The following is a 25,921-nucleotide window of genomic DNA, read 5'->3' on the forward strand; positions in this document are numbered from 1 at the left end:
CTTGCCAAACCAAAAAAAAAATACCAAGTTATTAATGAGGTAGAGATGCATGATATTTTGTGAGGTCTATGCGCGTTTGAGACTAATACGTCTGTTTTGTGCCCGAAAACTGCAAAATGTAACCAGTCATCCGCAATGGTCTTTTGCATACATCGATGGCTGTGATACTGATTCAAAGATCAGGTTGAGATCAGGGAGTAGCAAGTTCTGACCGTTTCCAGTACTTACTGTGACGGGATTACACACGCTTTTTGATATTGATGCCTTCCATCTCTTTCACTATTCTATCTCAGGGTTATGGTATATCCAAGTAGGGACAAGGTACTTACAAGTCTTCGAACGGTATGCCGTAAGATATGCCAAACATAGGTTGCAGCCTGCCAAACCTTGATCCTAGGCTCTCAGTGCAGAGGGGAAACTCTTGCGGGTGAAGCTCGTTGCATGGTCTTGCGTCTTCTGGCAAATGTACTGCCTGCGCTAAGCGAAGATCTCTGCAGTCAAACTCGCAAAGTCCTCGGTCATCCTGGACTCTGGAGTGGGGATAGAGGTTCTAGTCAGCACATCGTGTCTCCATAGAATGTGGTGAAGGGGAAGGAAATACTCCACAATAACTTCCGTCATAACAGCGACCTAGAACACACGACTAATATATTTCGGTAAAACGACAGCAAAAACAACATACGTGACAACAGGTGGCATGAAGCACGTCCATCACTCAGTTCTTGCGCTGTTAGAAAGCGGGGTCTAGATATCAATGGCTAAAAGTCTATGGTTGATGATTATGACGTTGCGTGGGAGGCATGGGAGAAGGGAGGCAACCGGAAGTGATAAACCCACTGCCTCCTGGAAGCCCCGAACACGAAGGTACCAAATAAGCCTTCTGTTGTCTAAACAACCTACGAGATACTTCAGGAAGGCCATCGAGGTACGCCTGCTTGGTATTCGCTTACCAGGTATCAACACACACCCTTTGCTCATGGTGTTCTCCAGAAAAAGCACCCCATATGTTCGTCGAAAGACGGCGTATATCAACCATATTGGGAAGGAACCTCGAGATATCCACAACCGGATTCATCACATTTGCGAATGAATAATGGCTCATGCCATCAATGCCATTGATTCCCATCTTTGGGTTACCAGCGAAGAACGCAGGATTGTTCATGTTTTTGGCCAACCCAGGGTCACATATAAACTGAGAGCGGCAGGTACCGTGGGTGGATTTTTCGCTCCGGAATTTCATATGCACATACAATTTGAAATCTTGCGAATAAGATTTGAATAAGATGCGTCGGTCACGTGGCTGGAGTCCCAACCTTCGCCATGTGGGGTTCCTAGGAGACCGACTCGGAGATCTGAAATTGTCGTTCGCATCCTCGATTTTTGGTAGTTACGCGCTGGAAGAGAAATAATCAGAGCAATCAGCCTACTGTCGAAGCGAACGATTATGAGACCCAACGTCGAGCTGGTTCCAAGTTCCACGAAGAAGGCATTGGTGTTGTGCAGATATTGATGTTTTCAGCTGCTCGATAATAACTTTCATGACAATCTTCGTGCTCGCTTCAATTCTTGACCATTCATGGATCGTCAATTGGATTACTTACTTGTGTGTCCTCATCAACGTGCAAACTGCACTGCCCAAGCACTGCCCTTCCTCCATACACTGTCTGAACGAACTTCGATCGAGCCAATAGAACGTCGAGCATCTTGCCGGTGGCTGAAAAATAATCCGATGAGCAAGGTTCTTAAAGACGTAACTTGAACGTGGCGAGACGGACCTGAAATCAAGTACAGTGGTCCAGGTCCACCAGTATTAAATGTTCGTGTGCTGTTGCATCTGCCAGTGTTGGCACACAAGCGAACGTCATAGTTCCAGGTTACTGCGTTGCATTCTGTCCCATCATCAGCTGGTGCTGTAAGATTGCCAAATACTCCAACAGAGAACGGCCGATTTACTGGAGCATCCGATTATACCTCGTTTGACGGATATCGTTTACGCAAGCTTGTCAGTTGATCCAGGGTCTCATGCAGCATCACACGGTATTCTGCCCAACTGACAAGTACACTGATAAGCGACTCCATGTCAGGGAGCCTCATCAATGAGGCGTATGCCTGACCAAGGCGTCTTTCCGTGATGAAAATTGGTTAAAAACATCGGGACCTGATGCCTTACTCGGCGCTCGCAGAAACGGCGTGCATCATCAATGATTTGGAGTTGGGTAGAAAGACATTAGAGATGCCTGCCAGTGGGAGCGTTGGAACCATCGCGGCCATGATCTAAGGCGACTGTTGAGTACTGAGTCGCTTTGCATTCTTGAACCGAAGTTGTACGATGACTTGGGACAAAATATTGTCCCACGGCGTTTGACTGTCTTGCAATTTGATCTGGAGAAACTAGGTTTACATAAATTTGAAGCGCCATAGACAATCGCCTTAATTATTGCACATCAAGAACTGGTGCCCATTGAAAAAAATATAATACATTAAGTCTCGATGGAATAAAATGTGATAAAACAAAGCACAACGAAGGGGATCCATCAATCAATGATAACAAACGACCGATGTGTACTGTACGTAGACCACACAATTGAATACAACGACAACAAGAACAACATATATGACACAAAGGTGAAACATGGACATGAACATGAAACGCTTTATATAATTACTTTCTCTGTTGGAACACAGAGACTAAATTTTGTTGGGTGAAGTCCATGGTTGAATGTCGCATTGGGGTGTTCTCGCCCGATGGGATGGGGGAGGGGAGCCAACCGGGGGTGATTAGTCCACTACCCCCAGCCCCGAACACGAAGCCGCCGCTTAGGCCTTCCATGGTGTCTGAATAACCTGTTTTGAGATACGTCAGAAAAGCCAGCCGGAAGCACATTTCCTTGATATATGCTTACCAGGCACCAACACACTATCCCAAAATCCATTGCTCAGGATATTCTCCATAGAAAGCATACCCATATGTTCGTCAGAAGATGGCATATCAGCCATAGTGGGAGGGAAAGTCGTAATATCCGCAACAGGACCCATCTCACTCGCGAACGAATAATCGCTCATGCCATTGATGCCATTCGTTCCCATCGCTGGATTACCACTGAAGAGCGCGGAATTGTTCATGTTGTTAGCCATGTCACTATGGCTCATGCTATCAGACTGGTCCCCAGATGACACCTCTTCAGGCTCTTGTGGTGAATCTGTGCGAGCGGTGATCAGGGCCCGCAGGAATGTGCTGTACAGCGCTGGGGTATGATGAGAGTTCACGGCGACATCTGCAAGGACGTTCGCAACGTCCTTGACGAGGTCGATGATGTTCTGCTCGTTCTCGATGAACTGCTGGAACTCCGGGCGGATAAGCTGGAGATCTATGTGAGGATCATGACAAGTGGCGGACGATGATATCAAGTACCTTGAGTAAACTGAGTAGTACTGCGTAAGAAATGTATACGAAATGCGAATCCGGCGAATACTTCAGCATACCCATCGGCGCAAGCTCGTCTCGCGCGACAATAGCCACTGCCGTGGCTGAGGTATAACACCGCGAAAAGAAGTGGCCGATATCCACTGCCGAACGCTCCATGGCGTTCTGCAGTCCAAAAGAATTCACGACTAACATATAGTAGTGGAAGTAAAACTTCATCGCGGTTTGAGATTGCGACATCATGACTTGATTGTCTAAACAAATGGTAAGCACGATATAGATGATTGCATTGAATAAAGGTATAATTACTGGTTGGCAAAGGTCGAGCAGCCGTCCATTCATGCTGCCATGCAAGTATCTGGGTCTCGATAGTTTTAATGATAATCAAGTAATCGCAGTCGGTCTGTAAACCGGACGGGGTATTAGTCCCCGAATACAGGAAGTCTAGGCTCCTGGATACAATCCGCTGTAATTCCTGGTAAAGGATGAGATCAAATTAAGATCACGATAAATGAATGCGCACGACGTATGCTGCTAAAGCAGTGTCACCTGGTTGTCCAACGGGGGACTTCAACCACTGCAGTGCATTGCGGATCACAAAGCTGGCAGATACAATGATTAGAGATGAAAAACAGAAATGATGCCAACTTACTCCTCTTTGATAGAGTGAGGCTTTCCCATTTGAGAACTCACGCTTCTGTCGAGGGCAAAGCACAACAACCATGTTCGCTCACGATTGTGGACCTCCTTGTCCCGAGCCCGACCTTCTGGTGTATCTTGCCTGGTCATCGTTGTCTTCCGATGCAGGTTGAGGTCTGTCGCCATCCTGAATGGCAGACGTCACTGAGCACAAACTGTCAACGGAATGAAGAAATACAAACCTAATGGCCATTCCCAGTAACAACCATGTCTTGTCGTACTCATAGCGCTCTACGGCACCACATCCCCAAAGAGTGAGGAGGAGATATGCCTGAACAATTTCAAGGGATTTATAACCTTTGGCAGGTACACTAAACGCGAGCTTCTGTGCAAGTTCTGCAAGTTGCTGGTGAAGTTCCGGTCGCTGGGTGTAAAATTTCGATGATATCGCACAAACTGCGAAAGATAAATCGCCGCACATATGAGGGGTTGTAAACTTACTGGTTGTCAGTAAAAATGGCGAACGGGAACAAACGAGCGAGGGCGTGTGGAACTCTCTATCAAAGAGCTCACAGTGCACCTACAAAGAGTATTTAGATACGGCACCACATGGCGTGATAGCACGTAGTACGGACGTTCAGATGGTCAAAAAAGCTAGCAGCCGATCAGATCGGCGTCAAGATGTATGACACACAATACTCACATATCAAATAGCGCGACCACTTGCTCGGTGCTAACAAAGCTCAGCATCTCGGGCTGAATCTGCCGTTCGATATACAAGCGTCGCAAGGGGAGTATTGTCATCGGGCCTAGAACGTTGCCAATTTGCCAAATAAACAACGTGCGAAAAAGTGGCTACGAACCTGGCCTAAAATAATTATCACTAGCCACACCCAACTTGTGGTCAGGATCGGGATCCGTTGGGCGCGCTGAGAACGAGGACGAGATGCCCTGGGCACGTCGGTTTGCCAAGCTTGCCTCGGCAAGCAGCCCGAGGGGGTTAAGCGAGTTATCGGGAAGGGAATGAAGCTTTGGGGAAGCAGAGGCATTGGCACTTGATGATGGTGGATAGGCAGACTGGGGAGGAGGCGACGGTGTTTCCAGAAGCACCCGAGTTTGTGCAGCTTGACTTGTCGGGGAGGGCGATCTTGACACCATGCCAGAGACCATACTCGGATTACCGATAGACTTTAGAACAGTGTCCAGAGTTTTCTCCATCTTCTTTAGTGAGCGAGTGAGGAGCTCGTGTTTTCTTGGACTTTATTTTGAGTGTTGGCCATTGGTGCAAGATACATGAAATTGAAACATACTTGGTGGACCGTTTGCCTCGATTGGACTCCTCGAATATGCACTCGTGGTTCCCACTAATGCAGCGTTGGCAAGGGGGGCCTTGCTCAGCACCAACACATTCATTTTTAGACGCCGACAGACCGTACACGCGCTAAACAGCATGTTACGGCTCATGCGACCTAATTGAGTGAGTGAGCTTACCGTGAACCCCTGGTGGTCTTTGGCTTCGAGTCGTCTTTGTCAGGAGCAGGACTGTGCCCGTCTAAGCTGTCTTCTGAGCGTGCCTTTTTCCTGCTGCTATCACCCATCGCACCGACGAGGGAAGAGGAGGGTCTCTTCCCGTTTGAATTGCCAGGTGAGTAAGACAGGTTGTCGTTTGGGGGTGTACCTATTGTGTCCGATCCTTGTGATGATGGTGAAGGTAAGTTCTGAGGAACTGTAAGGTGGTGGTTGATGTGTTGTTGAGGCTGTTGATATGAGTAGTAAGGGGGGGTAGAGCGATAAAGCTGGGTCGATTTGAGGGGAACGAGCAGGAGGCATGTGGATTGAGGGATAGCGTGATCCTGATGGTGCATGGATATGATGTAGTCAAACCTTGCGGAAGGGTCGAGGTAGTACTGCGGATAGCACGGAACGGGCGATAATGGCATAAGCATGATATCGAGGGAGATAACATATGATGAGAGCATACCTTGTAAGACTTTAAAACCAGAAACTGAAACTGACAATACTAGAACACCTAGGAGACTGGCTCACGCTGTTATGCGCTCACACTCTCAAGCGGAGTGGCACGGTTCCACACAAGGAACGAATAGCCAACCAAAAACTAGGGTACTAGATGAATTTGGAGTTGTTCAGTATCAAGTCAAAAAAAATTAAAAGGACTGTAACCCACGCAAAGAGGACAAGACCGTTGACTTACAAAACTTCAAACTTTTCTGTCGAAAGTAGAATTAAAATCCCCAGGACAATTCGCGAATAACACTGAATCTGATGAGAGATTTCAGCGCTTCTTGGGTCTTCATCGGTGTCACTCTTGTGTCACCCCTCTGCGACCTCTTCGCCTCAACGCATCTTCGGAGTTTCAATTATCATCAACTTCAGGCAGCCGCATCCCATCCGCGTGCTCCTTGCTTCCGTCTGCTTGGTGCCTGCAGCTATCCCAGGGTCACAAATGGCCGTCATAAATGCGAACGATCTCAAGGGCTTCGAATAGCTGTGTTGCACAATGTCACACCTGCAATAGTCTGTACACAAACTCGGACGTCCCCTCAGACCTTGCCACCTTGGTCGGGTCTAGACTTCTTTATCTATGTACAAAGATAGACAGCGCTTGGAAATTAAGTAGCTCAGCGCTCAATGTCCACCCTCCTTCCAGAATATCCTACAGTCGGTGCTCCCCTGACGACAAAGCGCATTATCGCGCAACCTACACTGGAGTAACATGCCACAGATTTGTACGTAGTCCTAATCTTTACTCACAACTTCGGACTATTGGCACATTCTTGCCATCAATCTGTCGCTTCTCGAAGACAGGGCTAAATATATGTATCGTGAGTTGACACTTTGTAGTAGCACGTGCCCATTTGCCAATTCTTTATGGCTTGTATATTACAGCACAGCCTGCACGACAGAAGAGTGTTCCTCGACGGTAAACAACTCGTTTAAGCTTGGGCATGGACAAACGCCAGGCGCCTGTCCTATCCTGCCCTGCAACCAAGCCAATTGAATGTACGTTTCCACGTCCTTTGTATCACAATAAGCCTAGTCATCCTTTTTCTCAACGGGGTTCCGTCCCCACCTTTACTAGTTCAGTCAAGGTTGCCTTGCTCGTTCTCACCACGAATAATCAAAATCGAGAAGTTCTTTTTTTGTTACAGGTACTTTTTTCTCTGGTGATTGGTACTCCACATCCCGCCGGGGTCCCTTTTTGGATAGGTCTACACGTGCCGACCGCGTGTCGACGATGGCTCGAAGCCCAACGATTGGCTCCTATCACTTGTCGGTGCTCCTTTGACTGAACACTTTGTTCCGTACCGAGTCCAATCGACATCGGTACACGTTAATCCTGGCCTTCGATATTCTTTCTTTTGGAATTGCATCGACAATTCGCCAGTGTGGACACATTGGTCTCTCGGTCAGTCAAACCACTCTTCGACGGCCTGGCGGCGGCCGCATCAACGCTCGGTCGCATTGCTATGCACCAACCATCATTCGTGGATCGATTCTCCCTTATGTTTGCAAGGCACTCACTCACCTAGACGACAATCCTCTTACGCCATGTGCTCTCCAATCGACATCATGGGCAATTATTTATCCTCCTATTTTCGGATCGGCAACAGCGTCTACTCTAAGCAAGAGATTCAGTCATCATATCGTGGGCGCCTGTGCTCCCATTGGTCTTGTCTACTCTTCGCGAACATGCTTCCCCTGTCGTTACTCATGTAACTAGGTACTGCACTTAATCCAGCTTGGAGATCTCCGAGAGACTCCAGCAGCCGTCATTGGCTTGGGCGGGAGCAAATGATGTTCACTCGTGAGAAGTACTTGTTGGACAATGTGCCATCGTTGCGAGTTTCCTAGGCGCTGTTTCACCCACATTCAAAAGATCAGACATGATTGGTGGCACCTGGATTGGTATGGTCTTGTGTCCCGCATCTAAACTCAGCACGGTCACAATCGCAAGATGGTACAGCCAGCTGTAGTGGTCGACATTTTTCACGTAGTCGCTTAACTCATGTCTCGTTCCCTGCTTTATTACAGATTTCTTTCTCGCGGCTCGGTGTGTTAGATAAATCCTTCAGAATGAACTACTATCCACAATCCTTGTTGGTAGCCAGCACTCGATACAGAACGACTTATTTAGCATCAACATCTCTCAGGAAACTTGCCCAACTCAAGCAACAAAGTCCACGATGATCCACGCAGAGTTCTTTATGAAAATACTCGTTGCGACGGGCAGACGCCACGAAACAAAGAACTAAAAAAAGAATAGACTTGTCTGTCTTTCGTAGTTGGAGGGCGATTACGCCGACTATTGTGCAGATGTACACATACTTGCGCTTGGGTCAAAGTTAAACTTTGCAGTTCCACTGCGGCCGCCTCGTCCTTGGGGGACTTCCCGCAGGTATACTTAACGTTTCTGGAAGTTCTGCCGCGATGCCGTTCTTCATCGTACGTTTTGGGGATTCAAATTAGGTGTCCCCCCGCTACAATAAACCTGACTATCAATTGAGCGAGTTATCCCCTTCCCCCATCATTGACGGAGGGACGACCGTTGGTTCTCGTCCTTGCCATTTTAGGCTACTACGCCAGAGGTACAACTTTCACACGGCGAATGGACGTGCTCATCGGACTCATTTATTGATGAGTCGAAGATGACAACATAAGTAGAGTAGAATAAGTACTTGTATGGATAGTGGTCCTTTGCAAGCGATTACACAAACGTCGAGGATGACCGCACACGAGGTTCGAAGGCTTCTACCATCGGTTCCCACTCATTCGGACAAAGGCGACAGTATTCCGAAGGCTTCTGGTTCCACCGGTGACCGCTCCACCGCATATGTCGGCCGCCGCTTTCTTGGGCAAATATCAAATATAAACTTTTATTTGGATGACTGCTTCGTCGTAGGCACTCCGAGTATGTAGGAGTCGAGGCGAACTCCCAGAGGCTTGGAGGGTATTCCTTGGCATCTGATGTCCGCGTCCAAGTAAACGGGTAGTCTGCCTGAAATATCATTGTAGGCTTGTCGCGAACACCCTCTAAGTCTGTATGAGTTCCCATGCACTCAGACAGACATAGAGGGTGTTCCTTAGCACCTAACGTCCGCGTCTAACGGTATGTATCACAGAATACCATGAATATTCGGGACCGACGTGAGCCAAGTACAACTGATGGCACGAGGCGTCTGAAACTCGCAGGAAAGAGGAGGAACTAATTAACGGAGATTTGTTTTCATGAAAACCACGGGTAATTCCGAGGCCAAAAAATGATCCGCGGTGCATAGACGCTGTCAGAGCGCCGGTATTGGTCACCCCAGCGATAGAGAAATGAACATCACTGTATCGAATAGTCTCCTTTGGATAGGGAAGAAACCTCCAAGACGGGCACAACGATGGTTTGAGACAGGGTGAGTCTTGATGTTCGCAAGACCCATTATTGATAAGATAATGATATTTCTGTAAATGATATTTTGATATTTTTTGCAATCAAACACGCTCGTCAGAGTACTATCAAAACAAGCGAACTTGAACGTGCTTGGGATATTAGAGAATTGATTGTGGGCATGTGGTGCGGGGTGATGTGATGTAGCGGAGGCGGAAACGAAGAGAAGTGGGATTCGTTGACTTCTCATTTGTTCGTAAATTGTTGACACGGCCTTGGCAAATTGTGAACTTATAGAGGACGGGGACCCGTCAAATGTCGCGGTGGAACACATGGATGTCGACATTGACCAAAGAGTCAAAGACTAGCGATTGCGTGGCGTGGATAACCATACACAACCGAGATCAGTGCCTGATGCCGGTGAAGTGGTGCTTGGTGGCGGCCCATGGTAATGATTTTCAAGAGGGTCGCCACGTTCATTTGAGAATGATAACGAATACGTACACGAGGCGAGATGTTGCAATCTCTTCGCTCAGCGTCCGAATGACATGCCACCAATCTGGAGGAACAAAAGCCAAAAATTTAAGAAGAAAATGCTCATGGAACCAGCGTTGGAGGTATGGATATGGATTGTGACTGAGTCTCTGCGCTTCAGAGCGTCTTGGTCCTGTACTAGATCCATTCCGTAGGGAGGTAATAATCGCAGCGAAGTAGTAAATCAGATTACAGTGGGGGAAACAGACATGGTTCGGTGCCTCTCGACTCGGCGGCCTATGCAAGGTACAAAATTGATAGATTTTGACTGGCGTGTGCCATGAGTTGAGATTCAAAGAGCCAAAGAACTGGGAAAGTAACAAGTAACAGCGTCACCGGGATTTTAGACGGTTGACCTGTCTTGATATAAAAACTGGAACATGGTTTTATAACAAACCATGCAGAACTTTGAGAGTACGTGGGTAGACTATACCATAGACTACGTGTAGAAAATCCGGGAGCATTACAAATTCTTTTCGTGGAAAGTGAGCCGAATCCATAGACCATCCGTAGACTTGCGTAGACTCAACTCGGTCTCAGTAGATCAACCAAACAACGACGTCATTGCTCGGCTGTGATCATTGCCTGCAACAGCGTCTAGCATATATATGACAACGGCAAGCCAATGTTTTCACCATCTGCCCCACCACTATTTCTGCCCATCTGCCTCGTCACCGTCTGACCCACCGCTGACCACTACTATGTCACTAGTACTTATGTTGGACCTACCCTTATATTGATTGCCGTGACGCCGTACTTAGTATAAATTTTGTAGTGTGAGTGACTCGATATTCAACCTTTGCAGTATACTAACTACGGCCTACTACTAGTAGTAGTAGTATGACTGATACAGTCCTGTGTACCAAGGCTGACTGCCGCAACTTGAAGCAAGGCACTCAGCCACGCAAGGCCAACAAGAACTGCACACGACGCAACTGCAAGCAGTGTTGTGAGGTGGCGGGAGGGTGTAGGGTCCACCGAGTCGCAAGCTGCATCTTCTCCAGTTGTCACCCAACAGCATGAAAACTCGACCATACCACCACTTGCCACCATTAACCCCACGTCTACTCAACTTGACCACCCTCCAGTTACTGCATCGAGTCAGTCACTCCCCAGCCACTTCACACGAAACTATGCTCGGCCGTTAGACCCCAATTACGCACGGAACTATGTTCTCGGGCACCAGCGGACATTGGTGGCTGAGCAACGCTTTCAAGCTGACCAAAGTCTGAGCATTATGATCCGCAATATGGTTGATATAGTGCTCTGGTTGAAGGTATAGTATTCTACATGTATTAGATGGTTTCTCGGTGCTGAAATATCACTAGAACAATGAACCTCCCCACCTCGCAAAGCTGACATGCTCCACACCTGGAAAGTTCGTGCCAGGAGACCATCCGCTATTGATGAGATTCGAGCTCGGGGATTATATTGCAGTATATTGCAGTGATCAGCATGCCTGGATCGAGCAAGATATCAAGACTCCGCTTCTCAGTCCTCCCAATTCAACAATCCTGCTTCGTTCTATTGATCTGACCGGACAATCATATGCTACTTGGATTTGCCGAGAGGGTCTCATCTCTTAGTTGCATGTCTGCGACTGTCCAATCTCCGTCAAAACGATCCTTTAGTGCCACGGGTATGCATCTGTCCCGATTGGATGGGATGACCTCGCCATTGAAGCGGCAGAGGAATGCCAGTAGCACGGCTCTCATCTCTCGACAGTCACCCATTCCTTTACCGCTTACTAGCCTATTGCCGAGTCCCACTTCGACATCACCTTTGTCACTCGCTGCCCGCCAACTCGGACACGTCACCTGGGCCTGTATTAGTGCCTGCGCTAGCCATGGTTCAACCCAACGCTACCATCCCTGCAGGCGCCCGAGCACGATTTCCTTGGAAGTATGCATGTGATATGGTTCCCCGGATTCAGCTCTTCGTCAATTATCAGACGATCAAATGATCCAGGCCCTCTTCGGCCACTACATTTCCAAATTGCACCTATTACTAAGGCAACATTTTACAAGCATCGCGCCGCTTATCGGGCAGCTATCGAGAATTCAAGTGATAGGGTTGAACGTGCCGTCAATGCGGGATATAGTCCTGCTGGCCGTGGAACACTCTCTTGGCTGAAATCAAAGCTAATGCGGCTTCGAGTCTTACCTGGTAGTAATAGCCCGGGTAGCATCTCGAACTCGGACACAAAGTGTATGTATAATCTCATTTACTACTTCCATGGTTGGCTAATCCTCGTCCTTCAGGTCCTACCCTGCCTCCGAGTCTACCAATGAACTCATCTACCACTGACATTGGATTGCCGCTCCCTACAGACCTTACCAGCGAGATGAGTGATGCTCTTGTCTCGCTACTCAAGAACATAGATGAAATGGACAATGATACTGCAGCGGCTACCACTAACTCTGAATTTCCTTTAGATCTTTCGAGTTACCCCCAATTTGATCTATTTAGCACTTGGTTAAATGATCCTTCTCCCGTAGATTATCAATCCTTACCACCCTTACCACCTTTAAATGATCCTTCTCCCGTAGATTATCAATCCTTACCACCATTACCACCTTTTAATTAGAGTAACTACTCTGTCTGTTATCCACGAAATCCAACCGTCTTATGTTGAAAAAATACTATGAGTAGCTAGTCATAATTCCAACTCGAGAGTGAACTGACGGCGGCATCAAAATGTCCATGAAACTTGACATCTGAATGGTGCGATCCCCAAGTGAGGACGGCGGCATCAAAATGTCCATGAAACTTGACATCTGAATGGTGCGATCCCCAGTGATGAACTCTGGCATTCGTTCGAAACACAGGACAAAAAACATACAACAAGAGATAGAATTTCAAATGACAACAATCTAGACAATGTAATGTAATGCAAACAGCACCGGGAGAGTCAATGCACTAGTCACTACCAAACAGAGTTTCCATGGAAATCATCCAAGGAGAATGCCCTCGTCTCTCCGACTCTGAGATAACATAGCGATTCCGACGTTTGATCATCTCGTCAAGATAAAAGTTGTACCGGTGTACAGACATGTCTCGCAGGATTGCCTGATACCCACCTAGCCAAACGTTCGTCTGTTCACAAATTGATGTATTAAATCGCCACTTGCCGCCAGAAATGAGCTCAGGGAAAGCAGCAGGGTTGCAGTGGCGCTGACAGTAGGTGTCAGTTTCCTTGTGTTTCGAGTTGAAATGAAACACGTCAACAGGCATCCCTGTTGCAGCAAAGTGGTCATCACCAATAGCGTCTTGGTGAGCGCGGAGCTTGCAGTTGTTGTCAAAGACGAAGTATTCAGGTGTCGATGCGGCAGTAGGGAATACCGCCTTTGCAAATTCCTTGAGATTAAATGTTAGCTTAAATCAGTAAGACTGCGTGTAACTCACATTAACAGCAGAGACGGCCTCGGACCCAAAAAACGTAGCCCGCGCTAATATCACTCCACAAGGTCGCATAATGAGTTGCTCATTATGGGTGCGGCGTCGACCAAACCTTGCTCTGAGGTGTTTGTTGCCGTTCTCTGGCTTACCGTCACACTCGGAGTCAACAATCACCTCGAGATCTTCTTCTGCACTGTTAGGGTTACTACTACCACTATCCGTGGGCGAAGGAACAGAGTCCAAGGGTAAGGTAACACCAGCCCTCTTGAGCCGCGCTCGCAGCTGGAAGAGAGCTTTCGCGGGCTTGAAGTAGGCATCTTCAAGAGCCTGGTGGTCCGCGTTGGCGCATGTTCGAAATCCAGAGGCATTGAGCTCGTCACAGCCATCAACTGCGCACCGCTGGTTTAAGTCTTGATGGTCCGGACAGAAACGATGACGGTTGGTCATAAGGGGGGACTTTGCAGTCGTGCACTGCACAACAAGGGTGCCCGATGGTATTACCATCACAAACGGCTGCTTGAATTTTCGCTATGGCATATAATCAATCTGAGCATGACGCCATGCATCTGACAAACAATTGACTTACATTTTGAGTCGTCGTCGCCGATAACGATGAAGCACAAGTCACAGGCATGCGGGTATGCTTCCTGCCCAATACCTTCCATTTCTTTGTTGCGCTCGCTCAGCGCAACATCAATTCGGATCCGTTGTTGCTCGTCGTGGGGGGAGAACAAGGCAACTGTTATGCTCTGCCTTCTCCAGTAGCAGTGAGTAGATAAAAAAAACCATTCAGGACGTCAGTGTCGCGCATTCGAAGGGTATACTGCCATGAAAATTCCTCGTCAAAAGCTCGTGGAAGTGTAGCATCAAAAGCACGTCTATTGTTCGAGATGTAGGCGTGCCGTTGAGCAAGTGCATAGTTGTACACGCGAGCGCAGTTCATGCTAGACATCCTGGAATGAAAGGTTAGCGTTATTATTGTCAGAGAAAGACGACATACCATCCGAAGACTTTCGTTGCTGCAAAAAGTTCCAACAGCGCAGCTTCAATATAGAAATGCCTCGCAGCCTGAATGACGCTGGGAACACCAGCATAGTAAATGCGTGTCGAGTCGGTGTTGTTAGTCCAATAGTTGGGGTAATATCTAGCATGACATTCTGAATGAAATGGTCAGTATGCATTACTAGAAGATAAAGAACATACGTCGACAATATGTTGATACCGAATGGACTGGAAGAGAACCATCTCGTAGCGTAAAGAGGCTGGCACGAAATGTATTGACATCCGTGAGAGTGGCTACTTCATCATCGTCACGGTAGTTCACGCATTCAGGACGCTGGCATACACGTGTCGGTGGATACAAGTCGTGATACCCTATGAGGTTTGAAACATGTCAGTGAAAGAAGAGAAAAGACGAACAGCAACGCACCAATACCGCGCACAAGTCCATGACGGTTAAATGCTTCAATCTCCTGGTCAGTTGGGAGTACTGCGCCATGAGTCCAGATAATCTGACGGAATGCTACCCAGCATGCGAGGATAGTCGGTGGGTCTTGACCGAGTGCGCCAGCAAGAAGGGATACGACGACTTCTGGAGGATGGATGGGTGGATGTCGGATGTCAGTCATGCACTGGCGAATGAATGGTTTCGCCATGCATGCAAGCCGAACGAAGGCCATGAGGTCGGGGAAAGTGAGATCATACTCATCGAGGGATGCAAGTAGCTGACCGATGCCCATCATGAAGGGCATCAGAGGGGGACGTCGGTGACAGCGATGAGGAGCAGTTGATCATATACAAATCGAGGACGTTGTTTGGTCGTTCTACCCGTGGCGTCGTAGACTCGGGTGGACTGCGGTAGACTCGGGTGGACTGCGGTAGATTCACCGGAGTTATCCGAACAGAGTCTACCAATTTTCTACGCGAGTCTACGGTAGATTCTACCCATGCACCTTATATGTCCTCCAAACCATGGCAGGCGACTTTGGTTTTAGGTACACGGCAGAAGATGCCGATATGGTTAAAATAAAGCTCCGCTCGAATATGACCAGGCTTGGTTGTGTGGGGGAGGGTGGCTCGGCCACAGCGCGAAAACGTTTAAGGATAACAACTTGCTCATCGTCATGACCCACCAGCAGCGCCCGTCGCTGGTCCTTGCACCGTCGGTTAACACTACGACGTACGTTCTACTCGTTATTCTAGCTTATCTGAGCCATTATTGACGCATATACTCGCCAACCAGGATAGTCACGACCACGACGACCACGACCGCTTACGCGCCGATACAGCTGCCACCGCTTCCACCTCCGGCTGAGCCAAAGGACCCTAGAGAGTATCCTTTGTTGCACGCTAATTTTCCTTCATCCATCAAGAGATTCCCCCTTGTATTTCCTAATGGCTCCCGTGCGACATTCCGCGACGGGACAGACGGTGAAGGAGATCTGGACGAGGAGGAGCCCAGTCCCGAGTGGCAAGGGCTGGACAATGATAAGACCCGACTCAACCGGCAGTTCAAGCAAGGTTGTAGGGCTGGCGGAGGCCGTTGAGCGCTATGGCAGGAAAAGGTCACACGGCGCTGACAATATGATGGAGGGCGTAGAGCCTACAACTGAGCGCGAAACACATACGCCTCCCCGAAAAAAAGCAAGGGCTACGCATCTTCCGCCAATTACTACTTTTGAATGCAGCCGCACCTCCATCACCGTTACCATCTCCTCATGGGTCACCACCACCACAGACTATATGGCCTTCTGCACCTCCTAGCGGTGCCTCTTCCCCTCAACCTCAAGCGCCACTGCAACCGGATCTTGCCCTCACGACCCTTCTTACTCTTCCCTCTCTTTTATCACATTTTACAAGCCTTCCGCAACCGTTACAATCTCATTTCCTCCTTACTTATTACGGCATTCTCCCCTACCCGTTCTGCGGACACTGCATTCTATTCTGACTCCGACTCTAGCGCGTGATTTCTTAACCTTACTCCCCCCAGAACTTGCATCCCATGTTCTGAGTTTCCTTCCTTATTCTACTGTAAGTTCGTGCCTCCAGAGTATCCAAAGCTTGGCGCGCCATCATCGATTCTGATCCTGTACTTTGGTCGGATCTACTCAAAAGCACCAAAATTTGGTTCGGAGGCGTTACAGAGCGAGCTTTTGCGCACTCGATCTACGCTAGACGCCGCCTCAATATCCCCCCTACTCCCCAGACTCTTCCCCTCTCTCATCCATATAAGATGCTCTTCAAATCCGACAACTCACTCGAACTCGATGGGTGGATAACGAGAACCGAAACATCGATCCTTCCCCGCACACGGCTCCTCTGTCGTCACTTGTCTTCTTCTTTCACACGGACGCATAATATCCGCGTCCGATGATCACTCAATTCATGTGTACTCCCCTTTGACAGGTGAACTCCTGCAAATGCTGGATGGCCATGAAGGTGGCGTGTGGGCGCTTGCCGCTTGCAAAGACACGCTCGTCAGCGGGTCGACTGACCGCACAGTCCGAATTTGGAATCTTGCAACTGGTCGATGTACGCATATATTTGGCGGTCACACGAGCACTGTCCGATGTCTGGCTATCGTCAAGCCAGAGTGGATCGAAATCGAAGGCGAGGGCGGTGTCATAACGAAGGAAAAATGGCCAAAGCGGTCAGTGATTGTGACTGGCAGCCGTGACCACTCCCTTCGTGTGTGGACTTTACCTCGTCCCGGTGATCCTGAGTACAGATGCTATGGTGCAGATGACTCCGAGGCTGACCCAGCTGACGTAAGATTCGTTTTAAAGCAATTCGTATTCTGTTCTCATATCTTTGATTTGCAGGAGGATGCAGATGATAATCCGTATCATAAGATGCATCTAGAGGGTCATGACCATGCAGTTCGTGCTCTCGCCGCCCGTGGCCGCACCCTTGTATCTGGCAGCTATGACTGTACTGTAAGAATATGGGACATCGTCACTGGCGAATGTAAATGGGTGCTTGTGGGCCACACACAGAAAGGTTTGTATCCCTCTTTTCCTCGAAATCCTGTTACTGAAGCTTTGTCGCTAGTATATAGTGTTGTACTTGATATCCACCGTCAGATCGCCTGTTCGGGGTCCATGGATGGCACTGTTCGTGTGTGGGAACTTACGAACAGGACAGTGTCAACATACATTGACTGGGCCACACATCGCTCGTCGGCCTGCTTGGCCTCTCCCCTTCCCATCTCGTCTCCGCCGCTGCCGACTCTACTTTGCGCATATGGGATCCTGAATCTGGAGAGCTGCGCCACACCCTTGCTGCCCATACGGGCGCTATTACGTGCTTCCAACACGACGAGTTCAAGGTACTCAGCGGGTCAGATGGTACGCTCAAGATGTGGAACGTGCGCGATGGTACCGTCGTCCGTGATCTTTTGACAGGCATCCAGGGTGTTTGGCAGGTGGTCTTCGAGGGTCGCTGGTGTGTCGCTGCCAGCAATCGAAATCCTGCTACAGTGCCTTGATGTGTGGGACTTTGGCTCTGATGAGGATGAATGGATTGGAGAACCTCCAAGTGGTTTCTATGATGACGACACTGAGGAGGAAGATGAGGTGGAAGAAATAGAACAAGCAGATGTAGACGCAATGGACCAGGACCCTCGAAGTTGAAGCTTCTGAGGAGTCTGCAGAGCCCGAATAACCTCAAGAATGTGCCCGTGACAGCAGCCAGCCGCTAGCTGTCGAAGTCGAAGATGTGCCAATGGAGCGAGTAGAAGGCATCAGGCATCGAAGTGGGCGCCTCCTTCCAAACCCTCCGGTCATCAACGCAATCGCCCAGTCCTTGGCGAACCTTCAGGCAGAGCGATCTCGCACCCAGCGGATGGTATACCTTCACGCTTACCACCCATCAATGAGACGCCCACGCGTCCCAGAATACGCCAGAAGCAAAGGCGTTAATTGTATGTAATGCATCCTAAACCAAAATCACTCATTCCCTTTTTTATTTTATCTGGTTGTTTCCATTATGGCTGGCGGTACAATATTTTGTGGCATCTTGACATCCGTATGGATGGGGACTTGGATCATTGTCATTTGCAGTATTCAAACATTTGTATCAGTCGCAATAGAATTAAAATTCATCCTTTGTTGTATTCGAGCTCGGGGAGTCTTGCTGAATCTTGTCCGCGGAATCAATTTCCCCATGCCGAAGAGTGTGGGAAAATGTTTAATGAGGCTGAGGTGGCAAGCGGTAAAGAACATTTTACCGCAAACCATCATGGACAGCTTCGACAACTTTCAATATATAGACTCTGCTTCGTCGTACGGTGGCGCTACCAGTGTCGTAGACGATAATTCCTCTGTCTATACTGCAACTACAAATATTGGAACGCCAGTCGACCTAGAAAGCCTCTCCATCGTAGACGATCGCTCCCAAACATCCTCATACAACAATGGACACGAAGGGCACCACCATCACACGCCGAGAACTGGTGTAGATGAAGATTTCTATGCTGTTCTTGACGATCTCAAAGACGAGGGTACCGTGGATCTCCCTCCTCATGCCTGCAGGTAAGTTTTATACGTATTATTCAAGGGACATGACTCGATCCATATCGGTTCCGCTCAGCTATTGCGGAATCCACTCGCCAGCCTCTGTCGTGAAGTGTCTTGTGTGCTCTAAATGGTTCTGCAACTCGCGCGGCAACACTTCCGCCTCACATATCGTGAACCATCTAGTGCGCGCAAAACATAAGGAGGTGATTTTGCATGCCGAGAGCCCGCTCGGTGAAACCACTCCAGAATGCTATAATTGTGGAAGCAAGAATGTGTTCATGCTGGGATTTATCCCGCAAAGAGCGATACTGTTGTATCCTTTTGTGTCGGTAAGTCTGCCAGGTCAGCACCGAGACTCATATTCATGGCATATATGCAGCCAACCCTGTGCGACAGTCAGCAAGGATATGTCTTGGAACGCTTCCCTATGGGCACCGTTGATCGATGACAGGTCTTTCCTTTCGTGGCTCGTGAAGCCTCCCACCGAAACCGAACAACTTCGATCTCGTCAGATATCATTCAATCAGATCAACCGCTTGGAAGATCTCTGGCGTGAAAACGCCAACGCCACACTGGAGGACCTCGAGAAGCCTGGTGTCGATGACGAACCGCAGCCTATCCTTCTCCATTACGAGGACGCATATCAGTACCAGAATATTTTCGGACCTCTCGTCAAGATCGAGGCTGATTATGATAAACGCCTGAAGGAGAGTCAGACTCAGACTGATATCACTGTCCGATGGGATGTTGGTTTGAACCAGAAAAGAGTTGCGTGGTTTTGCTTGCCCAAGCTTGAGAGCGGTGAAGTCAGACTTGCGGTGGGTGATGAATTGCGGTTGAGGTACCAGGGTGAACTGCACAAAGCTTGGGACGGAGTAGGACACGTTATCAAGATTCCGAACAGTGAGCTTTACATCACGAGACAAGGTGTTGTGCTCATGCTTATTTTTTAGACATTTCCGACGAAATTGGGCTTGAATTACGACGGACCGAGGGTGTACCTACCGATTGCACTCATAATTTTGCGGCTGATTTTGTCTGGAAATCTACCAGCTTTGATAGGATGCAGTTGGCGATGAAGACGTTTGCAGTCGATGAGAAAAGCGTTAATGGTTACATTGTACGTTCATCCCTATATACCCTATTGAAGTCGCTAAGCCACTCGCCAGTATCACAAGCTTCTTGGACACGATCTTGCCCCCCAGGTTCTCCGCACGCAGATGCCTAAGCGTTTCTCCGCGCCAGGTCTTCCCGAGCTCAACCACTCTCAAATGTATGCAGTCAAAAGTGTTTTGCAGAAGCCCATTAGTTTGATCCAAGGCCCTCCTGGTACTGGAAAGACCGTAACTTCCGCTTCAATCGTCTATCATCTCGCCAAGATGAATCCCGGTCAAGTTCTCGTCTGCGCGCCGTTCGAACGTGGCTGTTGACCAGCTCACTGAAAAGATTCACGCTACTGGTTTAAAGGTCGTGCGTCTGACCGCCAAATCCCGCGAAGCCCTGGACTCTAGCGTCGCGTTCTTGACGCTGCACCAACAAGTGGCAAACAATACAACTCACGTGGAGTTGCAGAAGTTGATCATGCTGAAGAACGAACAGGGAGAATTGAGCTCCAACGATGAGAGGAAGTACAAGACATTGATCAGGCAGTGCGAGAAGGAGATTTTGGGTGCTGCGGATGTCATCTGCTGCACGTGTGTGGTGGTGCTGGTGATCCTCGCCTCAACAAACTCAAGTTCAGGACGGTGTTGATCGACGAAGCTACGCAAGCTGCCGAACCAGGTGCGGAGCTTTTGTCCTTTAATGAATCATTCATTGACTGATCTTGAACCAGAATGTATGATCCCTCTGGTGCTTGGGTTGTAAACAGGTTGTCCTCGTCGGCGATCATCAGCAGCTTGGTCCGGTTATCATGAACAAAAAAGCTGCGCGCGCTGGTCTGACGCAATCGCTCTTCGAACGTCTGGTTGTACTCGGCAATAGACCCATTCGTCTGCAAGTGCAATACCGCATGCACCCTTGTTTGTCGGAGTTCCCCCTCGAACATGTTCTATGAGGGCACACTACAGAACGGTGTCACTGCTCCCGAGCGTCTTCGCAAGAATGTTGATTTTCCGTGGCCCGCCCCCGGACACCCCGATGTTCTTCTACCAGAACCTTGGTCCAGGAGGAAATATCCTCTAGTGGAACTTCGTTCCTCAATAGGTACTTCCCATACTATCGTTTACTATTTGCACCTGCTTATTATTGATCCCAGGACGGAAGCATCCAACGTTGAGAAGATCGTGACCAAGTTCTTCAAGTCGGGCGTCGTGCCTAATCAATCGGCGTTGTCACTCCGTACGAGGGTCAACGTTCCTATATTGTCAACTATATGCAGTTCAACGGGTCTCTCAAGAAGGAACTGTATAAGGATATCGAGGTGGCCAGTGTCGACGCCTTCCAAGGACGAGAGAAGGATTATATCATTTTGAGCTGCGTCAGAAGCAACGAACACCAGGGTATCGGTTTCTTGAATGACCTCCTCGTCGTTTGAACGTGGCTTTGACTCGTGCAAAGTATGGAGTCGTCATCCTTGGAAATCCAAAGGTTCTCAGCAAGGCAAGTCAATTTGGTAGTCGATCCTGCAGTTCGCTGATCGATTCTCATAGCACCCACTGTGGCACTACCTTCTTACGCACTACAAGGAACACAACCCTTGTCGAGGGCCCGCTGAACAACTTACAGCCGAGCATGATCCAATTCAGTAAACCTCGCCGCTCCCTTGTGAAGTCTATGGACCAGTTCCGTCGCCACGAGACAAATGCACGGGACTTCATCCCCAACGCTGGAGGTGCAGGCAGATCTGGTACACCCAAGTCGCTTCGATACTAGTTTATTACCCGCACCCATGATGCCTGGGTACATCCCGTCTGATGTGCAGTCCTTTGCGCTCGCAAGCCACTTATTCTTCTGGCTTCCCATGTCGCTGCAGCTGGTGGATTTGGTCCTGGTATACCCGTGGCTCCGGGGGTGCTGGGAAGCGTAGTGCGTACGGTAGCTACGCTAGTTTCCATCATCTCCCAGGATGCTGGACCGCCAAGCACCCGCAGGCATCGGCGGTTCTACCATGGCGTTCTCGCAGTCAGATCGCTTACAGAGGCGTGGCTCCTTCTCCTCTGCTGCCGGTGCTTCTGACCGTGGCGCAGCATGAGCGGGTATGATTACAAGAGCCAGGACGGCACGACAGACCTCGACGACGTGAAGAGCCAGTATGGGGGAACACAATCGGGCATGACTGTGTTCTAGTTGACGTGAGCTATTCTTACTACCAACGGATCCTACAAGCGCACTATACGAACTGCGCGAGCTGGTATATGTAGGACTGGTTCGTGGCTGGTGACGCTATGGCCAGCTAGGCCAGCTCCCTTGCACTTCTTGTCGCATCTTGGCAGCCTGTCGGTGTCTTGAGGTGATCCCCTTTCTTCAGAGCGAGCCGGTGGTTGTTGTGCGACAGTCTCCCCGTCGCGTGCATGACTGTCGCGTTACATCCGTATGTCTGCGTAGTGGTCTGCGTGCTGCTTTCCGCGTACGCGGTGTTTGACTTTTAAGTACTTTATGCTTATGCTGGGGATGTTGAAATCAGGATTGCAATGCACTATGTTTTTTGTATGCATCAGTGTATAGATGCCTCGTTAATACACTAGGTTGACCACGTAAGTGATGGGTCGCTATGCAAAGCTATCAAATGTTATATACTCGGCTGGTACATGTAATCCATGCAAATGAAAAAAAGAGTCAATTACGACTGGTATCTTTTCGGCTGAACGAGTGAATGGTACGTATGGTTGTAGTCATCCACGGGAGCATCATCGAATGTCATAAGTATCTTGAAGTAAGATTGCACCAATGAAAAGGTTGGGAAGGGACAAGAAGTCTAGGGGGAACCTGAAGCGGATGGACAGGTTTGTCAAGTGCGTGATAGACGCGGGAAGCACCTTGCGAGAACTGCAAAGCAGCTGGTGTGTGGAACATGCTCGACGTCCAGCGGGGAAGGCGGTCTGTTAGTTGCAGAAGAACCATTGGTACTCTCTGTCTGCAAGGGTTCCGATGTGGTTCCACTGATCGCATTGGATGTCCCTGCTGGTGGCGTGCTGCTGCTTGAGGCACCAGTGTGAACTTGCCGACGAGGAGGATGTAGCGGCCTCGCCAGATGTCGTTTTCCACTCTGGGCATTAGCAGTGCGCTGCGAACAATATCACCATCACGAATGGATGTCGAAAGGTCAGGAAAATTTACATATTTGCCTCGTGTTGCAAAGACGTCCACAAGGGAATCCTGCGTGGCCGAGGAGCATGGTCCTGGGGAGAGGAAGAGCGAGAAAAGAGACGCTTCATTATGTTCTTGATTCCGGACCCTTCAGCGTGGTGCGCGGTGATAGCAGCGCGGTTGTTGCGTCCAGGATCAAACTATCAAAGGATGGTGAGACGTGCATCGAATCTACTGTATCACATGTATTTACATCATCGAAGAACCTACTGGTCTGTATTGGAGCGCGTCTTGGGCGATGCTGTGTGCTTGGGATGGTTTTCTGCAGGAGTGAAGTTAAGGATCGTACAAATCGACGGGCATGAAAGCGTACTTTAAGAATTTTCTGTGTGGAATGTTTGACAGGTCAATGCGAAGCATGACATGAGAAGAAAATTTGCTCATGTTCGGACTCCTTTTCTGATTCGGTCAGAGGAACTGTCCATGTGCGAACGAGGTTGTCCACACAGCCTGTGGCGATGAGCTGGCTGTCCTTGGAAAAGGCCACACTATAGACGGCATCAGGGTGCTCGAGTGGCTCGCCGATGGGTTCCAAAGTGATCAGATCAAAGAACCGCGTTGTCTTGTCGTATGAAGTGGTTGCGAATTTGGTGCCATTGGGAGCAATGGATAGTGAGTAAAAGGCATCAGTGTGCGCGTCAAACTGTTTGATGACGTCTCCGGTGGCTGCATCTGATATTCGGATGTCCTTCCAGTCTCCGCTGACGAGACGGACACCATCTGGAGTGAATGCAATTCGCCATGCCCGCTGTTCTATTTTAAGTAATTCTTTTCCAGTTGCTGTATTCCAAATGATGATATGTTCTTGGGTGCCTGCTGCTAGTTTTGTCCCATCCGAGGAGTACGCCACCGAGAGTGCCCAGTCGCCCACTTTGAGTGGTCCAAGGACTATTTTCCTGTCTCCCTTTCCAAACGCATACCGTTTTGTCATATGATGCACTTGCAAATGTCTCGCTGTCCGGTGCAAATACAACATCCCAAACCATATGATTCTCATGGCCCTTGAATGGGACGGGCACTCTTTTGAGTTCTCTCTTGTTTGTCGCAACTTCCCACACCAGGATGCTTCCGTTCTGTCCTCCACTCACAATCCAACGCCCATCGGGGGACGCTGCGACCCTCCTGACTTCGTCATCATGACCCAATAAGGGCTCCCCCACTTGTTTTCCAGTATCCAGATCCCACACCCGAAGACTCTTGTCGATTGAGCCAGTGGCGAGGAGACGAGTCCCAGCGATGAAAGCTACATCGTAAACACGATCTTCATGACCCTTGAGCGTCATTTCGACATAAGGTGGTTCCTTTCGAGTCGGCGCTTTGGACGATCCTTTGCCCGTGGCGGCCGTCATTGACTCTTGTTCGGTTGTCTTGGTCAACAGGAACGTTGAGGGAGAGTAGCAGTCACTTGTCTGCGCTATGGTGAGTAGTCGTTCGGTTGCATCTCCTACCGGATACTAGGCATCTGAAAAACCAAATCCAGAAAAGAGCATTTGAACAGCCTTTGAGGCTCGTACCTCGAGCCCGGATTGGTTAGTGCTTTGGAACGCCAAACTTTTAGTTCTGTCTCAGTCACTTGCCTCTCAGCCTGTGCTTTGGTGAGTAGTCGTTAGGTTGCATTTCCTACACGATAATAAATCCACATCTCAGCTTTGCTGTACACACGTGGTGTCCCGCATACAGGTTAGCGATATTTTCAGCGCTTCTTTCAGGAGTTTTCTGTGCTAATAGGTGCCGTGGTTGCTTTGATACAATTTATTTGTCACAACAGTCGACCCGAGATATCTGTTGTACTGGTAGATGACCACACATGGATGCAACGAATCAATGATTTGGCTGTAGTACCATCATAACCTCAGGGAGACCAACTTTTTGTTCCTGTGGGCATCACTCAGTCTCTAAGAGTCTGACAACCACCCTCTCAGTACGCTCGATGACAAGGGTTATGGATTCCGCTTATAAGATTTTATGCGGAAGTTCCAACCACCACTGTTTGGACGCGGCAACTCTACATGGTCCATAAATGCAAGATTCTGTACACAAACCGCATCGATACAGCGTCATTAACGATAGGACACCACTGTCACATGCATTCTCATCGATTACTCCCACCGGTATGTGATTCGTCCCTGGCACGTAGTACTAGACTTGCCCCGCATCTCACATCCTGACGTTAGGACCTCCGGAAAGCTAAAGTAGGTTCCGCATTGTCATCGCACTCACCAAACTCGTGGATTGCGACGCAGATATTATCCGAGACATACGTGACTATTCACTCGAATGGGCTCATGCTCTGTGAGCGCCAGGGGTACGAACATGGACGTCTATGTTTGGTTTGAAGAAGGACATTGTAAGTGGTCCCCCGTTGTGTTCGGGGCGCAGATCTGACGGACACAGAAGGGCCGTGATTATGATTGCTATGGTTGTGAAGTATACAGCCAGGCAATGGTATGTCAGCCTGTAGAGAAAGTCTTAAAGTTGACATTAAGAACTTCAGATTTTCTGATGCCGGCCTCAAACGGACAAGACATGGGACGTTCCCGCAGGAGCTCCAGGTCATCACATGTACACTGCTCGACGTATCTTATCATGCTGTGAGGGGCCCGAGGTAGTGTAGGATGTGAGCGCTGACGCATATATCAAGCACGTTAGGCCAAACACTAAACACCCCAAGTCAGGTTCGAAACGCATTTCACGTTGAGAGCCGTA

At 49.0% G+C, this 25,921-nt stretch overlaps 6 protein-coding genes across 6 annotated transcripts; 3 read left to right on the forward strand and 3 right to left on the reverse strand.

The window, feature by feature from the left end:
• Positions 1–82: 82 nt before the first annotated feature.
• Positions 83–1,703, reverse strand: DFJ58DRAFT_839146 (uncharacterized protein; the record flags this gene model as incomplete). Its single annotated transcript, XM_041392497.1, has 6 exons — positions 83–159; positions 247–284; positions 330–530; positions 838–887; positions 968–1,192; positions 1,602–1,703. 6 exons carry the CDS (start codon positions 1,701–1,703, stop codon positions 83–85), a joined length of 693 nt encoding a protein of 230 aa, XP_041246875.1.
• A 727-nt stretch (positions 1,704–2,430) lies between these two features.
• DFJ58DRAFT_774255 (fungal-specific transcription factor domain-containing protein) lies at positions 2,431–6,413 on the reverse strand. Its single transcript, XM_041389375.1, has 16 exons — positions 6,276–6,413; positions 6,045–6,187; positions 5,555–5,970; positions 5,495–5,504; positions 5,374–5,456; positions 4,927–5,321; positions 4,767–4,872; positions 4,699–4,717; positions 4,565–4,643; positions 4,306–4,519; positions 4,077–4,250; positions 3,948–4,026; positions 3,734–3,899; positions 3,413–3,678; positions 2,904–3,360; positions 2,431–2,844 (listed from the first exon to the last, which is right to left on the reverse strand). The coding sequence occupies exons 3-16, from the start codon at positions 5,926–5,928 to the stop codon at positions 2,663–2,665; spliced, it is 2,604 nt and encodes an 867-aa protein (XP_041246876.1). The 5' UTR covers positions 5,929–5,970; positions 6,045–6,187; positions 6,276–6,413; the 3' UTR covers positions 2,431–2,662.
• A 4,409-nt stretch (positions 6,414–10,822) lies between these two features.
• Positions 10,823–11,578, forward strand: DFJ58DRAFT_868934 (uncharacterized protein; the record flags this gene model as incomplete). Its single annotated transcript, XM_041394249.1, has 3 exons — positions 10,823–10,941; positions 10,997–11,268; positions 11,321–11,578. The coding sequence occupies exons 1-3, from the start codon at positions 10,833–10,835 to the stop codon at positions 11,576–11,578; spliced, it is 639 nt and encodes a 212-aa protein (XP_041246877.1). The 5' UTR covers positions 10,823–10,832.
• A 4,207-nt stretch (positions 11,579–15,785) lies between these two features.
• DFJ58DRAFT_715162 (WD40-repeat-containing domain protein) lies at positions 15,786–18,310 on the forward strand (the record flags this gene model as incomplete). The annotated part of the gene is made up of 10 exons (XM_041384095.1): positions 15,786–16,094; positions 16,129–16,310; positions 16,440–16,711; positions 16,797–17,158; positions 17,213–17,390; positions 17,442–17,507; positions 17,530–17,568; positions 17,654–17,868; positions 17,903–18,017; positions 18,120–18,310. 10 exons carry the CDS (start codon positions 15,786–15,788, stop codon positions 18,308–18,310), a joined length of 1,929 nt encoding a protein of 642 aa, XP_041246878.1.
• A 303-nt stretch (positions 18,311–18,613) lies between these two features.
• Positions 18,614–22,195, forward strand: DFJ58DRAFT_905149 (ATP dependent helicase; the record flags this gene model as incomplete). Its single annotated transcript, XM_041394939.1, is given in 16 exon segments — positions 18,614–18,922; positions 18,981–19,810; positions 19,861–20,027; positions 20,077–20,307; positions 20,342–20,608; positions 20,644–20,689; positions 20,742–20,758; positions 20,778–20,954; positions 21,075–21,112; positions 21,165–21,219; positions 21,255–21,434; positions 21,467–21,508; positions 21,559–21,566; positions 21,595–21,755; positions 21,882–22,008; positions 22,096–22,195. The coding sequence occupies 16 exon segments, from the start codon at positions 18,630–18,632 to the stop codon at positions 22,193–22,195; spliced, it is 2,739 nt and encodes a 912-aa protein (XP_041246879.1). The 5' UTR covers positions 18,614–18,629.
• A 242-nt stretch (positions 22,196–22,437) lies between these two features.
• On the reverse strand, positions 22,438–24,687 carry DFJ58DRAFT_216383 (WD40-repeat-containing domain protein). Its single transcript, XM_041379291.1, has 5 exons — positions 23,600–24,687; positions 23,529–23,542; positions 23,409–23,477; positions 23,186–23,355; positions 22,438–23,132 (listed from the first exon to the last, which is right to left on the reverse strand). Exons 1-5 carry the CDS (start codon positions 24,210–24,212, stop codon positions 22,766–22,768), a joined length of 1,233 nt encoding a protein of 410 aa, XP_041246880.1. The 5' UTR covers positions 24,213–24,687; the 3' UTR covers positions 22,438–22,765.
• Positions 24,688–25,921: the final 1,234 nt, after the last annotated feature.

Source organism: Suillus subalutaceus, assembly GCF_016647625.1.
Source record: "Suillus subalutaceus strain FC151 chromosome Unknown DFJ58scaffold_23, whole genome shotgun sequence".
NCBI classification, from domain to species: Eukaryota; Fungi; Basidiomycota; class Agaricomycetes; order Boletales; family Suillaceae; genus Suillus; species Suillus subalutaceus.